The sequence below is a fragment of the Ursus arctos genome, unplaced genomic scaffold, assembly GCF_023065955.2.
Source record: "Ursus arctos isolate Adak ecotype North America unplaced genomic scaffold, UrsArc2.0 scaffold_36, whole genome shotgun sequence".
In the NCBI taxonomy this organism is placed as follows: domain Eukaryota; kingdom Metazoa; phylum Chordata; class Mammalia; order Carnivora; family Ursidae; genus Ursus; species Ursus arctos.
The window spans coordinates 16,484,136-16,508,162 of NW_026623050.1; the positions used below are offsets into that span (position 1 = coordinate 16,484,136).

At 48.0% G+C, this 24,027-nt stretch overlaps 2 protein-coding genes across 2 annotated transcripts in view; one reads left to right on the top strand and one right to left on the bottom strand.

Moving 5' to 3' along the window:
- Positions 1 to 20,775, bottom strand: part of TNFAIP8L3 (TNF alpha induced protein 8 like 3) — a 37,388-nt gene extending 16,613 nt beyond the window's left edge. The window contains exon 1 of the mRNA XM_026518472.4: positions 20,557 to 20,775. Coding sequence (XP_026374257.1) covers positions 20,557 to 20,608 — 52 coding nt within the window. The 5' untranslated portion in view covers positions 20,609 to 20,775. The remainder of the gene's footprint in view (positions 1 to 20,556) is intronic.
- LOC125282838 (uncharacterized) lies at positions 20,748 to 23,540 on the top strand. Its single transcript, XM_057306157.1, has 2 exons — positions 20,748 to 21,368; positions 23,178 to 23,540. Exons 1-2 carry the CDS (start codon positions 20,748 to 20,750, stop codon positions 23,184 to 23,186), a joined length of 630 nt encoding a protein of 209 aa, XP_057162140.1. The 3' UTR covers positions 23,187 to 23,540.
- Positions 23,541 to 24,027: the final 487 nt, after the last annotated feature.

Here is a 24,027-nt window from a genome sequence, read left to right on the forward strand (position 1 = left end):
TTTTTCTTATCAAATTTCCAAATCGCACAGGTCCGCATCTTTTACTCTGTTCTACTGAACTATTTCAGTACTGGCACCACACTGTATTAACTATAGGCCATAGGGAAGGTCCCCCCCCACCACCATTTTATTCTTTCTAGAAATTGTCTTGACTGGGGCACCTGCATAGCTCAGTCGGTTAAGCATCTGCCTTCGGCTCAGGTCATGATATCAGGGTCCTGGGATCAAGCCCCGCATGGGCTCCCTGCTCAGCGGACAGCCTGCTTCTCCCTTTCCCATTCCCCCGGCTTGTGCTCTATCTCTGTTGCTATCTCTGTCTCCCTCTCTCTCAAATAAATAAATAAATAAATAAATAAATAAATAAATAAATAAAATCTTTAAAAAAAAATATCTTGGGGCACCTGGGCGGCACAGTCGTTAAGCCTCTGCCTTCGGCTCAGGGTGTGATCCCGGCATTCTGGGATCAAGCCCCACATCAGGCTTCTCCACTAGGAGCCTGCTTCTTCCTCTCTCACTCCCCCTGCTTGTGTTCCCTCTCTTGCTGGCTGTCTCTGTCAAAAATAAATAAAATCTTAAAAAAAAAATATCCTGACAGTTCTTGCCTTTACCCTTCCATATGAATTTTAGGATCTTTTGACCAAATGCCACGAACACCCTGTATGAATCTATAGAGCAAACAGATATCTTTATGATATCAAGCCTCTCATCCACTAACATGATGTATGTCTCCACTTAGTCAGATCTTCTGTGTCCTTCGGTGATGCTTTAAGAGTTATTTGCATGAAACTCTTCCATATCTTTCATTAGATTTACTTCTAGGTACCATATAGTTTCGGTTGCTACTGCAAGTATAATTTTTTTCTATTACAGTTTCTAAATGGTTATTAGTGATATATAGGAACCCAACTGATTCCTGTATATTTATCTCCAATTGAGAAATTTTGCTGAGTTCTGTAATTAGTTCTAATTGATTTTATGTAGCATCTCTCAGATTTTTTTATATGGACAACTACATTGCCTGCACAAAATGATTTTCTTCTACCTCCCATTTCTTTTTCTTGCCTTGCTGCACTGGTGGGAGCCTCCAGGGCAATGCTGAATCATAAGGGGTGCTATTTGGCATCCCTGTCTTGTTCCCAACTAACAGAATTGCCTCTAAAATCCTCCCCGCCACTCCCCCCACCCCCTGCCTTGGCCACATATGATCTCTGCTGTGGGTTTTTGCTGGATACCACTTATCAAGTTAAACAATATTCCGTCTGTTCTTGTTTTGCTAATAAGGCTTTGTTTGAAGGTAGAAATATGTATCTAATTTTATCAGACACCTTCTTTGTACCTGTTGAGATCACCATATGGTTTATCCCTTTTAATATGTGAATTTAACCAATTATCAAATGACTTTCTGATTTAGATCATCATTGCTTTCCCACAATAAGCCCCACTTCATCATCATGTATATTACATATGTAGATTGTATATATTATAGTGTATAAGTATGTATGTAATATACATGCCTATAATATACTGAGGGATTCCATAGTATCGTATTTAGCATTTTGCAACTATGCTCAAAGGTGAGATTGGCCTTTAACGTTTTCCTAGTACATTCCCTGTCTGATTTTCATGTTCGAGTAACCTAGCCTCATGAAATGGATTGTGTAGCCTTCTTGTTTTTTAAAGGTTTAGTAAAACTCACCCATAAAGCCACTTGTGACAAGTGTTGTGTTTTGAGACTGGGGATGAGCGGAGAATCAATTTCTTTAATGTTTATTCATGTGTAGAAGAGCAATAATCCCCTAAAATCAACACATACTTATGATTTTTTTAACAACTGTTTTAAGCTCTCTAGATTTTTCTTTTTTTTCCCTAGAGCACCCACAAAGTAGGTAGCCACTGTGAATGATAGATCACTCTCGAATAAAGAGGTAAGCACCATCCACTGGTGTAATTTTGAATGCTATTCTCCGTGTTTTATCTTAAGAGGGGAAACCAAGTATCTATTTCTCAAAATATTTTCTTTAACAATTTCATTACAAAAAAATGATTAAGGAGTACTGAGAAAAGTCAGAAAAGATGCATAAAGGAAGAAAATGAGTCCCCCACAAGCCCACCAAGCATCACAGTTACCATGTATGTATTCTACCAAACACTCTCCCAGGCATATGCACTTCCACATTCACAGACACATGAGCGAAGAACACCATATTCTAATCTACGGAAAGTAACAAATAAGCCAGCAGCAGGCTGCGTGATGGGGGAAAGGGTGTCCAAAGTTGTCTACTGGCACATAGCAGGATTCCCTTCTACTGCCCCTTCCTAAGCCAGGAGGTGGCAGGAGACACTGAGGAGGAGCCCCATACGCAGACCCCCTGGCTCTGTCCACCACATCCCAGCCCACCCATCAGACACCTGCTCGTTGGATGTTAGAGGACATGCTGAAATCAGATGCCAAAGGGCAGCTCATCCCTTCACATGGATGGCTGAGACAGGCAGGTGACAAGCAAGCAGTACCAGAAATTCAGTCTGCTCTCCCTGGGGCAGGTGCCCTGAGCCTGGCTGCCCCGGCCCTCTGTGCCCACAGCGGAATCTCGTGGACCCCCGCCTAGGTGGCAGAGGAACAGCGATGCTTTCCTCTGTCCTTGAGCCCCGGGCCACACGTCCTTCCAGGAAGGAAGGACCTGCCTCCAAGTCTAGCATAGCCCTTTCCCGTGCTGTACTGGGATCGGCACTTAGTTATTCCAGGACTGATGCTCGGAGGACTTGTGTACCCTCACGACGAGGACAGCGTCTGCCATGTACAAGTTGTTCGATAAATGTCTGTAAATGAGTAACTGGACGAATGATGTAGAGTGCTCCTTCTCATGCTTTGAGGCCCAGATTCTGTTCGGGATACATGCTGGCACGACGTGCTTACGCATGAAGCACCTGCTGAGCTCAGCACGAGGTCCGTGCCCTGCCTCTCCCCAGGGGGCACCTGCGTGGCCCAGCGGGGTTCCGCCTGTCTGCACCCCTATAGGCAGCAGCATCCCCGGGGGTGCCAGCTGTGCCGCCCACCACGCCCTCCGTGCTCAATTCCAGCAGGAGCCCTCTCTCCATGGCAGCAGCACCCACCCTCCTGCCGCCCCCGGAGCCGCCCCATTCACGTCCCTTCACACTCACCAGCTATTTTAACACTCAGGAGCTGCTGGGGATCAGAATAGCACAGGCCGCGTCTGTCTCTCTGGGCGATCCCCTCTCTCTGCTGGCGGCTCCCAAACCGTTCGCTGCGGCAGGTGCTGGAAACCCAGGCTCAGGCCAGCAGACTGCTAGCAAGGACACCGGTAGGATGCCACCTCAGAGCCATGGGAACATGCCAACTTGGTAATATGGGAAATTAGTAAACAGACTGATGTAATAAAAATGTCAGTCTTTGGAATGCTTCAGTGTTTGGAGTGTAGATATAAAACCTAAACGTTAAAAAAAATCAGGCAATAAAATGGAACACATTCCAGTCTATACTGGAAAAAAAAAATAAACAAAATATGGCCTGAGATAGTGGGCATGTAAGCCTAAAGGAATGAGGCTCTTGGAAGGTGCTGTGATTAGATTAATACAGCTTAGTGAGTTTAAAATAAATAAATAAATAAACAAACAGAAGCTGTACTAGAGAGGTCGGAACACATGAGGGAGAAGAAACCAGAAGGTACTTCTGGATGGGAGATGACTTGCCAGACAGCACCGTGCCTTGCTCAATGTTCTACTTAATTTTTTTTTTTTAGTGAAATATAAATTTTGTACAATGACATTTTTGGATTTCAGTCAATTTGGAAGTAGAACAACAGGAAAGGGGCACATGTAATATATCACTTATAATACCCCTTACATATATTCGTGTAGTAATTGGTTATTTTTGTCCACGGGTTTGACATCTACGGCATGAATCAGGCCACGTTTTGGAAATTCACTGGTGCCATGGTCATTTCTGGCCCAGGGGAATGACGGTGTTGGGGAATGGAGTTTGCAGGTGGAAGGTGCGATGGCAGATCTCTCATTCACCTGCGAGGTCTCTGAGGGTGGACTCCTGAGCTCGGCTGGGACCCCTCCTCAGACAGAACCCCTGTGAGCCAAGAGGGTCCCACTCACATCCCTCAGGAACCAAACAAGCCGTGGAGGCTCGTGTTCCTGGAAGTTACACATTAATGTGTCTTTCTCTGAGACTTCCTTTCTAAATTAAACTTTCTTCATACTTGTCCCAAGGCAGGAAATGTCTCTAAATTATTTATACATCACGGTAATAGAAGGAAGCACCACCAGAAGGTTTCACCATTTCAAACCAAGTCATCTGGTGTGGTCACCCCAAGATGTGATACTGGCTGTCCTGTGGAGTCAGGATGCCAGAACTGTGGCCATGCAGTCACCCCCCACCTACAGGGGATGCGGTTCCTGTGCCCAGCAGGGGGTGGAGGACAGAGCTCCGCCCAGGCTGCCCCTGCCCCCTGCCCCGAGTGGGCTCACTGCATATCATGGGCCCAAGTCTTTACCTTCCTGGGTTCTTGGTCTGTTCAATAGGGGAGCTGGACTAGATGATTCTGCTAATGTTATATTAACTTCTTTAGAATCAGAAATTGAGTTTTTAAGTCCATATAAGAACAGCACCAGGCATACATGAGATACAAACTGGTATCCATAGGATGGTATCAGGCTTCCTTCTCTCACACTGGTTCCCCTCCATCCACCAAGCTCTCTCCCAGCTCTGCAACTGCCCATTTCAGCAATGGAAGGCCTCCTCTCTTCCCTCCTTGAAAAACCTGGGGCACTGACCGTAGAGCCTCCAGCTTTCCTTTTCTGTGGCTTCCCTCCAAAATGCCCCCTCCACCAATTTCCTGGGGCCCTTGCCTCCTCCATCAGACCACAACCTGGGCTCACCACAGAGCAGGCGGTCAGCAGACTCTCCCCAAGGCCTCCCCCAGTGCTGGCCTCAGCGCCCACAGACCAAGCCGCAGACTGCCAGCCTCAGCAGGCCGCCCTGTGCTGACACGGCTGCCGAGGGGAGCTGTGCCCAGACCCCCAAGGCCAGTTCTTCCTCAGAGGCCTCACATCCCTGTCATCCCACCTTTCTGCCCAAACAGAAAGTGGCTCATCCTTGCCCCAGTCCCACATGCTCTACTCTATGCATCTTCTACTGGGATGCAAACATGCCCTGCTGCTCTCCCTTCCACCCCTCCCCTGAACACTCCTTCTATCCAGAACACCCCCCACCCCCCAGGGCCTACTTAAGGACCTCCCATCTGGCTGCACTGGTTTGTCCATTGCAAATTCCAAGAGCGGGGGGACCTGCACTGCTGGGTCTACAGTGGTGTCTCTGGCACATAGTAGGAGCTCAAATAAATTTAAACCTCAAAAAACCAGTAGTGACTGGTCAGTCCAGGAAGCCACGTTGCCGGGGGAGAGACAAGGACAGACTCTATCACGGAATGCCACCTTGCTGAGCCGAGATCTATCTTCTGTTCCCCTCTCCAGCTTCATCCTCTACAGACTCTGAGCTCCTGACTGCTGGCCACACCCAGGTCCCCCCTGTCCCAGGATCCAGCATTCTCGGGTCCTCTCAGTGCCTTTGCACATCCTGTTCCCTGGCGCTTGGACATCTGCGCCTCCCTCACCCCCCTCTCTCCCGATTCCTATGCGACCTGCCAGGCTCCACGAAGGACTTCTGACCTTTGAGCACCTGTCCCTGCAATCACACTTCCCTCTAGTATACTCATCACAGTGCAGAGCCGTCACACGCCGGCTGGAGGAGTGACTTCACGTACCACCCGTCTGTGAACAGCCGGGGGGTGGGGACCATGACGTATTCATTCCAACGGCTCCAGCCAGGGATCGAAACGCAGAGACTGTTCATTGTGTGAACGAATGGCTATCAGTCTTGACATTTTACTGAAATGTCTTTACACTCCCGTCGGGAGCAATAACGATAATCAGAACAAGCGTGGCCCTGGGGACTGAAGCCTGCATCCTCCGGCCGGTCACCCTCACTGCGCCTCGTTCCCACCTGGGCATGGTTGCCAGGACATCACTCCTTGGGCCCACCAGTCGCATTTCCTTTTTATTATTTTAGAAATCTATTTTCTAAGTGATACGGGTACATCATTTTAGAAGTCAAGTCATTCTAGGGCTTATCCAAAACGCAGCATCCTCTGGCCCACTTGGCTTTTCATGGCAAATGCTCCAAACCCTTATAGCTGTTCCAAATAATAATTACCTCCTTATATTTAAATTACAGGCTTATACTATTAGTCCTCAACTTTATTTGCTTTTAACTTCCTATTATGGAGGGTGAAAAATTAGCTCTCTTCCCGTTCATTTCTCCTGCCACCTTCCCATTTAGTTCTGGTTTATAACATTTGGTTAAATCAAACTTCAGTGATTTACATTACCATGACTTGGACGCCACTAGTAGCTGACTCATGCATGTTCTATCACTTTCGTGACTGCATTTCCTTTCTTATTCATCGTGTTTCCTCAGGAGTTAAACACTGCCTTGTTTTTCTTTTGGTTAGTTTTCTATCTACCTAGCTCTAATTCACTCCCAAAGTTCCTAGCACAATACAGAGTTCTCAATGGGCTCAGACACATCAACTCATCTTTTACTTTCATTTTCTTTCTTGGAGACTCCCCCAGGGAGCTCTCTGTGCTCTGGCTCAAATCTGGGCATCTCTCCCTCTAAGCCCGCCCTAGGCCGCCACCCTGGTTCTCCCTCCATCCTTTATCCCTGCTCTCCTGTGTCCATCTCATAGCTTCCTCTTTCTTACCTTACACCCCGTTTCAGTGGGACACTTAGTGTAACACGGGCAACAGCAAACTACCTGGAAGGGCCTGAGAATAAAGGGCCAAAATGCAAAATATAAACCATTTAAATGCAACCATTAAAAAAAAGTAAAAGTGCTCGTGGGCCGTCCAAAAATAGGTGGCACGCCGAACTTGGCCTGGGGGCCTCAGCTGGCTGACTCCTGATCTTGCAGCTCCCTAAGGAAGGGAACATGGTAATTTTCTGGAGACCTAATGTATCTTATAATGACTTTATTCCACCCACACAACTGATGGTTTGACAGGGTTCAGTACTCTACATGGGAAATCCTTCGCCTTGAGAATTCCAAGGCATTGTACCACTGTTGTTTAGCTCTTGGTGCTGCTATTTGGAAAACTAGTCCATTGGTAAAAGGGCCTGGTGATTCTCTCTGGAAGCTTTAAGATCTTTGCCTCATGACCAGTCATGGCCACAGGTCCCAGAGTTTCCCCTGCCTTCATCCCTCTAATGCCCAGGAGGGCTTCTGAGGTGAGTGGGGGGCTCAGGGAGAGGAAATGGAGAGAAGCACCTGGGTGGGAGAGGCTGCAGGGAAGGGAAGCATCAAGGATGAGGCAGAGATCTGCGGCCAGGGAGACAGGGCAGAAGGGGAGAGGTCAGGAGGAGGACTTGCTTCTGGGCAGGAGGTAAGAGGTCAGGAGGCCCCTGCTGGGGAGACAGCTTTTCTCAAAGTGTTGGACTCTTTAAGAGGGATTATCCGGCAGGTGAAGAGGCCCAAGAAGGCTGGGCAGCCATGACTGGCAGGCCCACTGGAGGCCAAGTGACTCAAGAGAATGGCTCTTCTTGCGACCCCTGCCCCTCTGGCCTCCCTGCCACATGACCCGACTTCCTGATGTCCTGACCAGCTGCTCTTTGTCCTCGCCAGCCTCCAGCCTGCCTTAAGACGGACTTGGCCCCTAATTATCAACAATCTTCAGACTTTGCTCAGACTCCAGTTACTCTCATTGGGTTATGACAATTTGGCAGAGCTATTTTTGTGTGGAGATTTTTTTTTTAAACAAAAATGAAAAAAACAAAACCCAAGGATGGTTGGAACCAGACATCTTCATCCCACCCATGAGCCTTAGTCCATCACTGACCTTCCTCCTAGGGTGAGTGGAAAGCCCAGGGTAGAGGTATTTGGTGACAGCTTTCTGGAGATAACACCTGGGTGCTTACTACAAATGCTGGTCTTAGGATGTACCTATCATTCATCATTCTTGGCAATGAATGCCTACTTTCTCTAAGAATTCACTCCTATCTTGATTACTCTGCCTTTCCTATTCCCTGATCTCTCTTTTAACAATCACAGTGGCCATATTCACTCACTTGCAATTATAAGAAGGAGATATGGCTGCTTAATAAAGAACTGATACTGCTTTCCACTTGAAAATTAAGTAAGTGATTTTTTTTTTAATGGGAGGATGAACTTTTCTGGAAAGATGAAAATACATAGTCAATATATATTTTTATATCTGAAAAGACATAAAAATAATCATTTATATAATATAAACCAAGAAAGTAGACAGAATCATGGCTGATGGGGAATACCATTAGCCCCAGCTCATTTAAAACAAGGTTAAAAATTCCGATAAACGTGAACCTAAATGGTTAGCACTTCTGTTTCCTATAAGCTTCCTGACTGGGCTACCCCTACTTGGTTGGCTAGAGTAGAACAAGGTGGAGATAGGGAGGCAGTAAAGAATATCGGGGCCACGATGTCTCTTATTTTCAGCTCCAAGATGCACAAGAAATCCTCAATTTCTAATTCATTTAGAAATAGATATACGTTATATTTAATACCATACAGCTCCTCAGTAATGATTTTTTTTGGAATCTAATTCACTCCCAAAGTGGTAGACCAATGGTGGTAGCAGACCAATGGTGGTAGCAGACCAATACCTTCTAAAAACTAATAATCCTGCTATAACAGAATTTTAAACGCTTACCCCTCTTTTTTTCTAATTGTAAAAGTAATAAAGACAAAAAATCAATGTGTAAATGAAAGAACAGAAAGTGAAAGTCACTCATACTTGAGCTATAGGTCAGGGGCAGAGAAAGGGTCATGGAGGGAATGAGGGTCAGGGACGCCAGCTGCATACGCCAGTCAGCTAGCGACAGGGAGGCTGCGTTCAAGGGCCAGGACGGCTGAGTCAGCAAGCTCACCCAGCACTGCAATCAGCTTGAGAGGCTCTGGTGCCCTGTGTCAGACTCTGAGCCCCCAAATCTATGGGTTTATTACCCATTCTGACGGTCCACACTTCCTCTTCATGGCACGAGGGCCCAAAGGCCCAGGTTGGATGGGCCTAGATGGGACAGAGTAATGCGGGGGAGGCACGAGGGAGAGGGGAGCCCAAAGTCCAGGCAATGGGTGAGCAGGAAGAGGCCTGAGGAGAGAAGCCTGGAACATGCCCCCCACCAGGAGGAGCCCTGAGACGGACCCAGGGAGGACTGGTCTGAGAGGAAAGAATATCACAGGAAAGTGAGGGAAGAACCAGTTTCAAGGAAGAAGATGGAGGGACCTGGGACAAAACTACAAGGAAGCCCACAGGGTGAGCAGTGGACTATTGGATCTCACTTGACTGTTGCTTTTACGATGACATTTACTGCTGAAAGTTATACACACGCATTGCAGAAATATCTGGAAGAAAAGTACAAAGAAGGAAATTATAATTACCTATAAACTCATCATATAGTGATTAATTCTGTTCCAGCATTAAAAAGTTAAAAAAAAAAAGATTTATGTGTATGAATGAATGTAAGGGAGTCTCTTCCCCTTTTCTCTAGAAAAAGGAGTGCATGTGTATGTATGTATGGAGACGTGTGTGCATTTAAATAAATATACGTACATATAATATGTGTGTATGTGCATGTATGTAGCACAATTGGGACCACAGCTATCAACCTTTCTTTATCCATTATAATGCAATCTCTTCCCTATATTATTATATGTTCTTCACAATAATTTTTCTTAACAGCTGAATAATATTCTGCTGTGTGGAAATGTCGTTATGTATTTAGTCGTTCAGTAGCTATTTGACAGAATATTGGTTTTTAGGTTGGATACATAGGTTTGTTGCTGCCCCATTCTGGGGGGTGTAGTTTTCAATAGTGAAAATTCACCACTTGTTTTGTGATCTGGGGTAATCTCTGATCCTGTGTCTTCATCTGTAAACTGAGAATAATAATACCTGCTTTATCCATGTCCTCGTTTTGCCACGGATCAAGTGCATGGGATATTTCATAGTTCTTAGGACTTTACTGTTGTTTTACTCTGAACGACTTGGTGGCTGAGGAGGCCACAGAAGAGCTGGGAAAAGCTGAGGGAGGGGTAATGGTCTGGGTGTGGAGGTGCTGAGCTGAGGGGCCTCCTGGCCAGATGCCCTGAAAGGCAGGATTCTTGCTTGGGAGAGAGGACTGGGCGACACTGCAGCTTTGGGAATTTTTGGCTTTGCGCCGTGAGAACGGATGGTCTCTCCCAAATGAAAGTGTATTGTCAGAAAAGACTAGGCTGAGGGCTCAGCCTGAGGAGACACCGAGAGGAAAAAAGCATTACTGATGGACGCAGGAGGAGCAATGGAGGAAGGGTGCAAGAAAACTAGGATTATATATAGTTGGAGAAGTCGAAAGGAAAAAAAAGTCAAGAAATTACTGTTGAATTCCCATCGGATACTGCTCTGGGCTTTCTAGAAGTTGACTCTGTATTAACTGAACTCTGCCTGCCTTGTTTCACTGAGATTGAGTCACTGGATTATGAAGTTAAATCCTAAGGGTAGAGAGGTTAACACAGATGAATAGATTTCCCTGTTTCATTACAAAAACAGTCGATCCAAACAAAGATAAAAAACATAACCGGAGAACCAGAGGTCAATAAATCTGTCCCTGAAGCTGGTAGCTACTAAACTCAAAAGTAAATTAACCTTTGCAATTGTCACTGGGCATCTGTAAAACCTAGTAAATACCTTTTGGCTATTAAAAACTATACACATCTTCTGAGGGCTCTGTGCAAGGCTCTCCTGACTGCAGGGGGAGGAGTGGGCCGGGCAGAGGGGTAAGGCCTGGTGTGGGCCTGTGGTGGCCTCACTTCTGGACAGACGTGCCTGGTGGGGAGGGGGTGGCAAGAACCCAGGACAAGGTGTTGGAAGGAAACAGAGCAGGGGTCCCTTTGATATGCAAACATCCAGAATAACGCTGATCCTTTTTTAAAAATTACGTATGTTTTTGGGAAGGACAGAGAAGCTAGAGGATCTGGCCTCCAGTTCTGGTTGTGACACTGCCTGGCAGCGTAACCAGATGTTTTTAGTGTCCCTAAGAAAACCCTGCAAAAGGGGGGGCTTTTGTTCTCTTAAAAAGCCCACTCCCTCCCCAAATAAAGCTCCCTTGCATCTTTTCAGGATTGTTCTTTGGCTTTGGAAAAGCACGTCTATTCTTAGGGCTCCATCTAATTTTCTTCTTTGTACTGTTTTCCCATATTCTACCATGAGCTTGCATTCCTTTGGTCAGAACCTAATGTTACTAAAAAGCAGCAAGTAAGAGACAGCGCTGGACACCCAAACCCCAGTCGTCTAGCTCTGAATCTCAACTTCTCTTCACTGTGAGGCAGGCTCATCCTTGGGTTTTCGCTCATCCTCGAATCCAACGGGTCACCATGCCCTGCGAATTCTGTATCTGAGATGATTCTTAATAAAATGCCTGAGGACCCAGCTTCAGTACACTCTGATAAAAGGAATGTCTGTCCGTCTTCAGCACCTCTCCTGACTCTGCTTTTCAATCCTTCTCCCATCTCAGTGTTTGCTACGTTCACCACCCACCAGGTCCATGGCTCTGGAGATGTGCATGGCTGCAGGGTCCTCCCATGACCCTCTCTCCCTGGCAGGAGCTTTGCGCCCCTCTCCCCATCTTCCCTCCCAAACCGCCCTTCACCAGCTCTAGAACCAGAACCTGTGCCAGCCAATCCCGGCCCATGTGCTACTGGGCTAATGCAGGTAATGTCTGCTGCTTAACACAGGATCTTCTGGAAATGGAATGTCCTAACAGAAGGAGCCTCATGAAGGAACCTAATGGTCAGGGTTCCGGGTGCCATGGGCGCTGGTGGGGAATACAAAGGAGCCTGGTGGCATCCATCAACTTAAGTACCTAATCTACCTCGTACAAGAGCACTATGTTAAGAGTTAGACTGACTTCACATCCACTGACAAGCTGTACATCTCTGAGCAAGTTACTTAACCTCTCTGTGCCTCAGTTTCCTGGTTTATAAAATGATGTTATTTCTAACACCCATCCCAGAAGGCTGCTATAAGGGTTAAATATCACATAAACAATCAATCCAGTCTTGAATACATTGTATGTGCTTAGTTAACATGAAATAAGTAAGTAAAATTCAAAACACTATTATTTCACATTCAGGACTAGCCCTCTCGGACTGGACTCGGGCTGCCAAAGACCATCCTCACAGTGTCTCATCTTGTGTGATGTTTGCCACAATTTCTTAAACCCCACGTCCTCTACTCCGTAACTCCAACCCCAGCCTTCTCTCCCTGGCTGTCTCAGTGTTCTCCTAGGGAAACTGAGGAAGCGGACTGGAACGTGGTCGACGGCTGCTGCAGAGGCCTGGCCTGCAGACCTGCCCATCATCTCCCTCCCGTGGTCTGCGCCGAAATCTCTGTTTACCTTCCCAGCATAACCCACAGGCCCCAAATCAGGCCTGCGTGATGTGCGTGCTCACCAGAACAGCCCTTGACAGAATTTCCTCCTGCACACAAAACTGGATGCCTCTACTATAAAAATATCAACTGGGAATCTCCATAAAACTACGTATCACCGAAATGTTTCCTTTCCGGGTTAGAACAGTCTCACAGAAAGCATATTTTACTTTTGAGAAGAGAACTTACAAGCTGGTGGCTGCTTGTGTGGTTTTTCAACAGTTTAAACCAGTATTTGGACACCACCAAAGTGTCTTTTTTTTTTTTTTTTCTGGAGAACCGAGTTACAAAATACTGGTTTCTATTAGGGTGTGTCTAGCACTTTCTGTGCCGCCAAGCCTTCCACTTTTATAGTCTGCACACTAGATTTTCCATGAACAGGCTCAAATTTATTCCCAGGCAATGATGTTTAGAAAACCCAATATGAAAGTGAAGACTGTTCGAAAGCAGCATCAGAATTTGGACCATGCAACTGCCTAAAAAAACCCATCTCTGATGTATAAAAAAAGTAATAGATTTTTTGGCATGCCTTCATATATGTGGGGGACAAGGGTATTCACCGTTCTTATACATTTTCTTAGATGAATTTGTTAGAGGAAACTTGTTTTTTAAATTCTTTGCTATCCTTTATTTCTATACTTGCACAGCATACAGCCCAAACACCCACCTACACAGGCATTTTACATAGAGTTGGAAGCTGAGTGACTGAAAAAAAACAAAATCAAATTATGTATATAGTGTCTTTATAGAGATCTCCATGTGAATTCAAGTGGGAGCCAATGGTAACTCCGGAGGAAAAGGAACCAGTCAGAGGAGAGAGCTAATGCAAAGTGTGACTATAATTTGGTTTTGCTGACAAATAAAAAAACAGGTGCCATATTTTTTAAGAGAAAAATAGCACAGGAAATAGGGCTTTATATTTACACATTCACACATATTCTCGTTCCATCTCTACAAGCATCACCACGACACCCAATTTTACTTTTTGAGTATGACAGCTCCCTTCTCCCACTAGTCCTCTAAGGAGATCCCCACTGGGTCAGGCCAAGTGCCTCACAGGCTCCCGGCCTTGCCACCCTCTCTTTTTTCTCCCCCCAATCGAAATCTTTCACTCCTTCAAGGCTACCCTCAAGGCCCATCTCCTCCATGAAGTCTCCCCACCAGAACTCCAAACCACAGTGCCCCACGCTCCAAATCCTACAGCATTTATAGCTGATGCCACCCAGTCTTGCAGATTCAGTTCTGGGTGGGTGTTTTCTCTCCCCAACACAGCTGCAAATTTCTAGAGGGCAGGGTCCCATCGAATTCCATTTCTCTATGTGACCAGAGCACCCTGTACCACTCTGAACACAACACAGATGACCGGCCAATATCTCTTGGATTGAGGGGATTGAACAACTGGGTGCAGAGCTATGAGGTCTGGAATGGCTAATTTCATCTGGCAATCTAAATTGTCCTAGTGAGGTCTAGATAAAATTTACAGCTCAACGACTATCCCCTGACCTTTGCCGCTAGACAGGGCTGTCATCCCTAATGAAACATTCCTGAAGGATTCTGGGGCCCACCTGCAGGGGGTGTTGCAGGGTACTGGCCCAGTTCCTCCTGGAGAACGAACAGCCAAGCACGCCACAAGCTGCTGGGGGTCTGCAGATAGCCCTTGGCTGGTGGGGACAGCTTCACCCCAGCTCACACCCTGCTCCCTGGGATGGCCTGCATCTAATGACTGACCGCGGTGTAAGGGGACGCGAAGGCCTGGCCCCTCACCCCGACTCAGAACAGTTCTGAAGGGCTATCCTAGCCCCAGAGCTGGACGCTCTTGTTGGGGGTGCACTGCAGCTCAGCTTCTCACTGCCTAGTGCGGTGGCCCTCCGCTCCCCTTTCCTTCCCCAAAGAAACCGCTGCATGCCAACCTCTATCACTGAGTCCGCTTCCAGGGGAACCAGCTGACAACAGCATCCATCCATCCATCTGTCCACACACAGGCACACCTCATTTTGTTGCACTTCGCTTAATGTGCCTTGCAGATTTTTTTTTTTTTGCCCCGAACTGAAGGTTTGTGGCAACCCTGGTGGAGTTAAGTCTAGCAGTGCCATTTTCCCAACAGCATTTGCTCACTTCATGCCCTGTGTCACATTGTGGTAATTTTTGCAATATTCCAAACTTTTAAATTATTATTAACATTTGTTACGGCGATCTGTGATCAGTGATTATGGCGCACTGAAAGCTCAGATGACGGTTAGCATTTTTTAGCAATAAAGTATTTTTATTTTTATTTATTTATTTTTAGAGAGGGAGAGAGAGATGGGGGTGGATGGGGCAAAGAGAGAATCTTAAGAAAGCTCCATGCCCAGTACAGTGCCATATGTGGGGCTCTACCTAACCACCCTCAGCTCATGACCTGAGCTGCAATCAGGAGTCAGACGCTTAACTGAGCCACCCAGATGCCCCAGCAGTAAAGCATTTTAAAATTAAGGTATGCGAATTGTTTTTTAAAAGATATCATGCAAATGCACACATAAGAGACTACGATACAGTGTAAACATGACTTTCATATGCATTGGGGAACCTAAAAATTCATCGGACTACCTTTTATGGCAATATTTGCTTTACTGCAGTGGTCTGGAACTGAACCTGCAGTATCTCTGAGCTGTGCCTGTATTCACTTACCCGTGCAGTCAGCCAGCCAGCCAGCCAGAAACCTCCCAGCGTGTTCAATATCCAAGGTGCTGGTGGGAGGGGATACAGGTAAAAATGACCCAATCCTTGCCCTTCGGGAGCTAACAACCCAGTACAAGAGATGAGATATGTACCAGAATAACCATAAAGCACATAATGGAAAGTGCCTGTTATTAAGACAACAGGGATTTGGCCGGGGTATAGTCCCAGGGCAAGGGGGTCAGGAGTCTTCATGCACTGGTGTAGGCTGTGGCCATCGGTGTATGTGTCCTGTCTCCCCATCTGCTCTTAAGCCCTGGAATTCAGATTGGACGGTGTCCTTAGCTCTCTGCCTTCCCCATACTTTCCCAACACAGGGTCCCGGACAATACAAGAACTCTTAGAACACTAAAGCAAAACAAAACACTGAAGGAAAGCTTTGGCAGTTCCACCACATAGGAAAGGTTTCTGGCTGTCTAGCCTTTCAGTGCAGAGCTCCCGGGAGGCTCCTGAAGATGCACATTCATTTGTTATGCCCATAGAATCTCAGGAACATGAAAGCACAAGACAAGGTCCTGACCCTTAAAGTGGTTACGGGACACTGTGTGGACAAGGCAGAGGCCCCTGAAAACATTCACAAATAGGAACAAGACATGGAACAATGACTAACGGGCAAGTGGTACCTGATCCCCAGATGGTCTCTGTCCCAGGTTGGCCAGCCCATCCACTGTCAATCTGTCAGTCAACAAGGATTACTCAACAGTCTCCACGAGGAAACTAACAATGAGAATCAACAGACTCCAGAACCTCACAATCCCCTGAAGCCAGTGCCCTAGCATGGTTTACTGTTTAGTCTTTAAGGGGGGGAAAGGGTCTTTAAGCAAAATATCACCGCTAAATGTCTGATGGAAAGAAGTGGGGGGGCTGGGAAGCCTGAGTGGGGGAGTCCATCTCCTGCATTTCCCTACCCTCACCCCAACTCAACATGTCAGGCTCCTGTCACTCTCCCTCTCCTTTCACTGCTTTTATACAGTCTGTCAGCAACTTCTGTTCTTTGCTTCTCTGAAATGCACTTGCATCCTTCGTCTTCTGCCTCTACCACTTGCTCCGATGCCACGGCCACCCCTGGTCGCCGAGGCTCCGAGCCCAGGCAGTCCCGCACTGTGTGTCTGTCAGATGTGGCTCCTGCAAACCCAGCTCTCAGTCAGTCCTGTCTGCACAACCATCAGCTCAACAGGGGCTCCTCTGGCACCCTCAGGACCAGTCACTAAGACCCTCTTCTATGTGGCCCTCCCTACACTCCTATAACTTTATTTCCTAGTACTCCCTAGTATATGCCCTCCACCCCAGTCACTTCTCTGCTTATTTGTGCCTTTGCTCAAGTGGTGGCTGACTTCTGGAACACCTTTCCTCTTCTTGGCTACCTATTGAATCCTACTTCCCTAATCCACCTTGCCACTTTGTTCACAAGGACCAAGCTTAGGACCTAGGTGATGGGAAGGATGGCAAAAGCAAGGTTAGGGGCCTGCTGTCTTCCCATTTCTTTTACTGTCTTGAGCTCCCCTACCATATCTCAAGTCCATTGCATGGAAATGCTTTTCGGTAGCACCTGCCCAGCTGTGAAGAAGCCCCACCAGCTTGACTGCCCTGCACCATCTAGCTGTGGGTGGAAGGAGATTGTGTGCCCTCAGCTGGGTAGACTACCTTGGTCTTACAAGCCAAAAAAGGAAAAAGCTGACACTGCTAATGTTTACTCGCTTGTTGTTTCTTAGGAAAGTCTCTTAATCACTGTCAAGTTAATATACCAAGTGCTAGGATTTCTGAGTGATGGATGGTGGGTTTGCCAAACGATAGACTGCCAAGTTGGGTCTCTGGAACAAATCCAGTGTTCCATAAACCCTGCCTCCTTCCTAATCATAGAAAGAACCCAAAATGACAGAAAGGCAGAGTAGTTTCAGGCAGCAGAATGACATAGAAGCATCATCGTGCGCTTCCTGAAAAACAGAAAATGCAGCTCGAGACAAATCTCATCTCCCCTCTTCACCCTCTTACGCAGAGTGTTGGGTTCCTTGATGAGTGCACCGCAGGCACTGGGGAGATCTTTGGAAAAGTCTCTTGAAAGGGGTACAGTAAAGAGTGGGTGGTCCTTGGAGACTTTCTCACTCTTCTGGTAATTTGTAACTGGGAAGGTGACTGAGATGGGTAAAAAGGGAAGGGGAATGACGAGGACTTCCTAGGCCTCCTGCTACCTTCAAGGAAAATGGTTCACCGGTTGGGAAGGGTTACCACCTCTCCTTTTATTTGAAATGGCATGAAAGTGGCTATCTCCAAGTTAGCCGGTGGGTTGGAAAGGGGTTCTCTGCTTTGTACAACTTTACCTAGAGCTAGAGGAAAAGGGGGGGTAAAAGTAGTAGCTTTGAATGTCCCCATCGTCACGCTTTGAGCTGGAAGATGAGGATGATAAGAAGAGGTAAATTAAAGATAACCTCCCCCAAACCAACGAGCAAACACACATACAAACACACCCCCACACACACCCGAGAGAGAATGAGAGAATAAAAGAGAGAAAATTCAAAACAAACTTGCTCAGGCAATTACATTAATATGATAATAATGACAATAATACTAATTGTGTTACATACGCCTACTGATTTACATTTTATAAAACACTGGGGCACATTATTTCACAGTATTCTTACAACAAATACTCCAGTCAGGTGATAATCAACATAGCAGCTACCATGTACTGAACCATTACAGGGAACGCTTTTCATGTGGTATTTTATTTAACCCTCACAACCTCCTTGTGGTACTACTGTTATCCCCATTTTACAGAGGGAGAAACAGGTTTGGAGAGGTTAAGTAACTTGCCCAGCAGGTAGAGAATGAAACCTAGGTCTTTCCGATCCCAGAGTCCAGGCTCTTCACCTTAACAGGGTACATCTTCATGGCAAGGCTTTTTTTTTTTTTTTTTTCTTTTTAACAAGTTCTAGAAGGGAAGGCCACTCAGGAGGGAGCAACCCTTACATTTCAACTCCCTAAGAGGTAGGTACACACAGACACACACACGGTGAATACTCCAAGAAGTCCTACTTCTCTGTTGTCCCCGGTTACAAACACATCCAGCCTGCATAGATACAGGTCGCCTCATTACTTATAGAGACAAAGGTCAACCCCTAAGGATAACATATCTGTCATTTAAACTGTATCTGAAGCTGCCACAAGGGTTTCCATTTGACAGGATGCAGCTACAGCAAGACAATGAATTAGCATCTAGTTCTGAAGCTTTGTCACGAAAAATCGTTTAAGACTGAGAATAATGAGATGGAATGCCATTTAGCAGAACGGCTTGTGATATTCAATTAAATGTTCAGCTTGGGAGATTCATGCACACACAGAAAAGAAGAAATGACTATAGAAAACAGCAAGGTGCAAACACATGGCGACAGCTCACAGAGTTGGCTGCTCTATTCTTCATGGGATCCATCTGACCTCAGGGGTAAGGTCCGCTGTGAGCAGTGCAGAGGCCTGACACAAACGGACATGCACACATCTGGGATACTCTGGGCTCGGCAGGCTTAGGGGAAAAGAAACAGGACCCTTGAGAACTCCTTCCCTCTCCTTTTACCCAAGCACCAAATCTTCTGGAGTGTCTCCTCCCCCTTCTTCTCCTCCCTCTTCTTTCTCTAAGTTTCCTTCTCCTCTCCTTCAAACATCAACCTGCATAAGAGATCTGAGGGTGGGATGGGGACAGCATGTTAGTTCCTGGGATTTTGAGACAGTAAAGTGTCAAGGTCAGCAGCCCTCCTCCCAATCCAGCCCCAGCTCTCCAGATAGGTACACACACAAGCACCCACTGGAACTTAAAAAGATGTGAGGAGATCCACAAGCCCCCTGTGAAACAAAATCTTGGTGCTCCGTAGCCACAGAAACATACAAGTAGGCAAGGGGCTCAGGTTAATTAGTTACATCCACACATACCTGCACAAAGGAGGTGGCCCTTGCACACACACGGGAATCCTCAACACAGGCAACTTGGTAATGCCATCTTTCTTCTTGGCCAGCCTCAGCTCTTCCCACCCACCCAAAGGTGTTGACCACAGCCGCCCTGTGATAGGCTGAGGGGTACCATGTAATAGACAGGGAAACACTCTGCCCTTGGCTACTCCCTGCTGTGAGACGTGGGCAAGCCACTTAGCCTCTCTGGGCTTCTGCAAAATGGAGCTAATAAACCACCCAGCTAGATGCTGTGAAGACGAAGGGGAATCATCTATGTAGGGCCTTTGGCACAGCGCCTGGCGCTGTCCTGTCTGGTTCTGAGCCTGCCTTTCCTACACCCACGCCTGGGCTGATAGTGCCTCCTGGCACTTGGTCCCCACTCTCAGAATGCTGGTCTGACATAGGGAAGAGTGGGGACTAGTCTAGGACCTCGGGTCTGTAACAGGAGGGTCTCAGGTCACAGGTCTGCGGGCTGGCGGGGGCTAGCCTTCAGGGCCTCGAGGATGCCGGGAGCCGGGGATAGGTGGGGAGGGCGGTCAGGTCTCCGGTGCGTGGACCCGTGGGCGGCGGGTGGAGCCGGCCGGTGAAGGTGGGCAGAGCCCAGCGGTAAGTCGACCCAAGGCTGTGGGAGGCTTCCTCCTGTTGCTCAGTATCAGGGAGAGGCGGGGGAGGACATTCATTTTTTCCAAAGTAAGCATCCACCCATTGCTTCGATAACTATCGATTGTGAAAAGCCGGCGGCGCCTCTTAAAGGCGAAGCCCGGCTCCCAAGTTCCCCCCGCCCCCACCCCGCGGCTGTGTTCCCGGACCCCTCCGCCGGGACCTCCTTGCCTGTGCGGGGTAGTGATGGGCGAACCCCTCTGCACCGCTCGTGTAGCAGTCTCGAGAACCGCTGCCACTAGCTGTGGTTTGACCCCTGCCCGTCCACCCGCGGGTCCTTTTCTTTCCGGAGTCCCCTGTCACGCCTTCGGACCGGGTCACCTGTTCCGCAGCGTCCCTGGCGCCCGGGTTCGAAGACGGGGTCGGCACTCGGAAAGTTATTTCAAAGGGCAGATGTGTTGCAACCCTCGCTGCAGCAAACTACGGGACGCGGATTTCCCGAACCCCTCCCCACCCCCACCCAGCCCGGGCGACCCGAGCCCGCTGCAGGACGCAGCTGCGCGGAGAGCCACCCGCAGTTGCACCTCTTCTCCCTCCCGCGCGCCCAAGTGCAGTGGAAAGCCTCACAGCAAACTCACAGCGCGGAGCAATCTGAGTCCTGGCCTGGAAGGGATCGGCCTCCCGCCCGGCAGCTCCGAGAAATACTCGAGATTTCCTGCCCCGGCCTCCCCTCCTCCCGCCCCCGGTCCTCCCGGCTGGGCTGCCGCGGCCCCTCGGTACCTGCGGCTGTCACGGGCTCGCCCTCGCTCTGCTCGCCGGAATCCGAATCCATGCTGCGGGCTGCTGGCCGGACTTCCACAGCCGCCCGCCCGTCCGCGGGGCGCTCGGGGCCGGCGTCCGGGCTCCGGCTGCCGCGGCTCACTCGGTGCGTGTAGCCGGGCGGCGGCAGCCCTGGCGGCGCGGGTTGGGCAATGCGCGGCGGTGGCGGCCGGGGGGCGGCTCCGCAGAGGCGAGCACCGCCCGCGCCCCGCTCCCCGCGCCCCGCCGGCCGGTGCCTGCGCGCCAGGCGAGCGCGGGGCGGAGGGTGGGGGCGCGCGGGGAGAGAGCTGCGAGGAGGAGGGGAGGCGCGAGCTGGGAGGAGCGGGAGCGTCCGGCCCCGCGGGCTCCAGACCCGGCTTAAATACCCCGGGGGCGGTGCCGCTCCTCCTACCCGCGCCCCGCTCCCTGCGCCCGCGCCCGGCGCCCTGGACTTGAGGCGCGCGGCGAGGTCCTGCTGGTCGGCGAGGCCGAGCGCGGTCTCTTGCGGATGGCCAAGTTGGGAGGATTTTGAGGCGAAAAGCGCCTCTGCCCAGTTAGAAAAAAGAGAGGTTCCATGTGGGAGTCCTGGGGCTGCCCGGGTTGGAGTCCGAGGCCACCGCTCGCAGACCTTGGGCGAGAGACTGAAGCTCCCTGAGGTGTTTCCTCACCGGGAAGATGGGGAAATGACAGTTGCCCTTCACCGGGAATGTTGTGGGGGAGTAAATAAGCTAATGCACGTGAGGAGCCGAGAGCAGGGCCTGGCACCTGGCGAGGAAGCGAACAGCACTCGGCAGGTACGCTCGCTCTGGCGGCGCTTCTTGCCCGCGTGGGCGGGCCGGGCCGGGCGGGGCGGCGGCGGCGGAGCGGGGCCGAGCTGGGAGCCGTCGCGCGGCCCACACGCCCTGCCAGCCCCCCGCCCGCCGCTGCGCGCGCCCGACTCGGGCCAAGACCGGAATTTTCTACCTCGTCTTGCCAAGGAGTGCTCAACACGCTCCAAAGCCCCGACCCTTTCACTTTCGAAAAAGAGGTATTTGTGAATTTCCTTAGTAATTAGGAGACAAAACGACGGGGGAGAACGCCCTGAGCAGGAGCAGGACTCAGGAGATCGTTGGTGGTTAATTCTCGACGGTCCTTGCAGTCTCACCGTCTCCCTGAATTATCAACGCCCAGCACTTACGTAACTTCAGGCCAGTTTCTCCGTATATAAAGTGCCACAGAAAATGCAAACTAACTTTATTGACGTGAGCAAAATGAAGTCAGGAGGAGAAAGTCTACTCGAAAGCTCCATTTCATTGTTTCCTATGGGCACTTGTTTAATCTGTACAGTGACCCAGTGAAGAGTTTGGCTTGAACCACGCGCAGATGCTTTTTGGGAATTCAAAAATAGCTGGAAGTTGGCAGTTTCATAGAATTCTACCTATATCGCTGTCTCCATTTTATACACGTGGAAACAGTCTCAGAGCAAATAATTTCCTTGTGGTCGCACGTCCAGGAAGTGGGTGAGCTGGGACTTGAAATGAGGCTTATCTGATGTCCAGACCTGCTCCTAACTGGTAGGGTGTAGTGGCACAGGTCAGTCTGGCGTCTTGTCTACCTCTGAGGGCTGTCTCCTTTAGCGAACGTATGGGCTTCACAGAGTACAAATACAGTTGTACTTTGCGTCCCCAGAATAACATTTTCTAGATGGCCAAACTCATAGGCTTTAGTTGACAAAAGTTGAACGGGTTTCTGTGCAACAGTCAAAAGAGCCCCATACTAGATGTGTGATCCTGGGCAAATGGCTTAACCTCTCTCATTTTCCTCAGGTGTTGGCATCTCCTTCACAGGGTGGTTGTAAGGGAGTAAATGAAATAATGAGTGTGGAAGCTATCACTCAATACCTGACACACAGTTAATGTTTGATAAGTGGGAGGAACATTACCTTTTAGATCTAATGGATCCCATTTAGAAAATATATTTTAAGATCATATATTTAAATGAAAAGAAAAAAGTAACAGCAACATCTGTATAAAAGTTGATACTCAAAAAATAAATAGCTGGGATCCTTTAAAAAGTTTGCCATCATAGCTTTGCATTCTTTCTTTTTTAAGATTTTTAATTAATTAGTTAATTAATTAATTAACAGTGCATGCCAGTGGCAGGAGGGGCAGAAGGAGAGGGAGAGCAAATCCCAAGCAGACCCCGCTTTGAGTGCAGAGCTCCAGGTGGGGGGAGCTCAGGACCCTGAGATCATGACCTGAGCTGAAATCAAGAGTCGGATGCTTAACCGACTGAGCCATCCAGGTGCCCCATAGCTTTGCATTCTTAAGAAAAACAAGGATGGTAGCATCAGAGAACAGAGTATATTAGATTGAAAAGACATCCAGCTTCCTTTGAAAGCCAAGCCTAGATTCAACAACAGGAAATGTGAAACTTTCTCTGTTCCCTTAAACCTCCTTTCCTGGCACTTGGAAGAAGCTTTTTTTTTTTTTTTTTAATAATTTTTATTTTGTTATATTAGTCACCATACAGTACATCCCCAGTTTTTGATGCAATGTTCCATGATTCATTATGGTAGAAGCTTTTTTATGATTGTTTATTTATTTGTTTGTTTTAATGGACAGGTGGTCTAGGTTGAAGGGTGAGAGATACAGAATCCCATGGAGGTATCTGTACGTCACAGCGATAAAGGAAATAGGGAAGCTCACAACTGGAACTTGATTAACAGTAAACAAGGTATGGAGAGCACACATTTATGATACATGTAGGCCCATCAGTCATTGGATCTTTACTGAATAACTAGTACATTTGGCCCAGAGACAAAATACTGGGGGTGGAGGATGCTGGTCAAAGGGCTTCTGAAAAGCATATGATGTGAGTCTTCAGAAAAACTACACCTTTCATTTATCTGTTCCTATATTCGGTCATAGTATATTTCTGCAAAAAAAAAAAAAAAGGGAGACTAGAATGAAAAACTGGATGTGAAATTAAACAATGGAGAAGAGAGATCCAAACCAAATAAGGTCTCCATTCCAATTTCCTATGATATGCAATCTGTTGTCATGGGATAGCAAGACAAAGGGAAATGACTGCTGGCACGCATGTGTGTTTAATGAGGAACATTAGTGGAACATACCTTATCTGTCCTCCCAGTGTGGAAAAATCTGTATAAGAGAAGGAAGTCCTGAAAATAGTATCTCATGACCATCACCCCCACGAAAACAGTGAAATCTGAGGTGGTGAATCTCCTTTACAAGCCAATCCTCGTATATTTCTTTAAAAAGAAAAAGAAGGAAAGAAAAAGCTCTTAGGAAAGAGGGAAGGATTTCCGTAGTTCCTCTGTGTATTTTTAGAAGAATGGCATCACTTTGCAGACTTGAATCTAGAGTCTGAGGGTTATAAACCACTTTCCTCAGTGTTTCCACTACATCTTTTCAGCCTGGCTGCTTTTCAGACACATGAGTTTCTAACTCT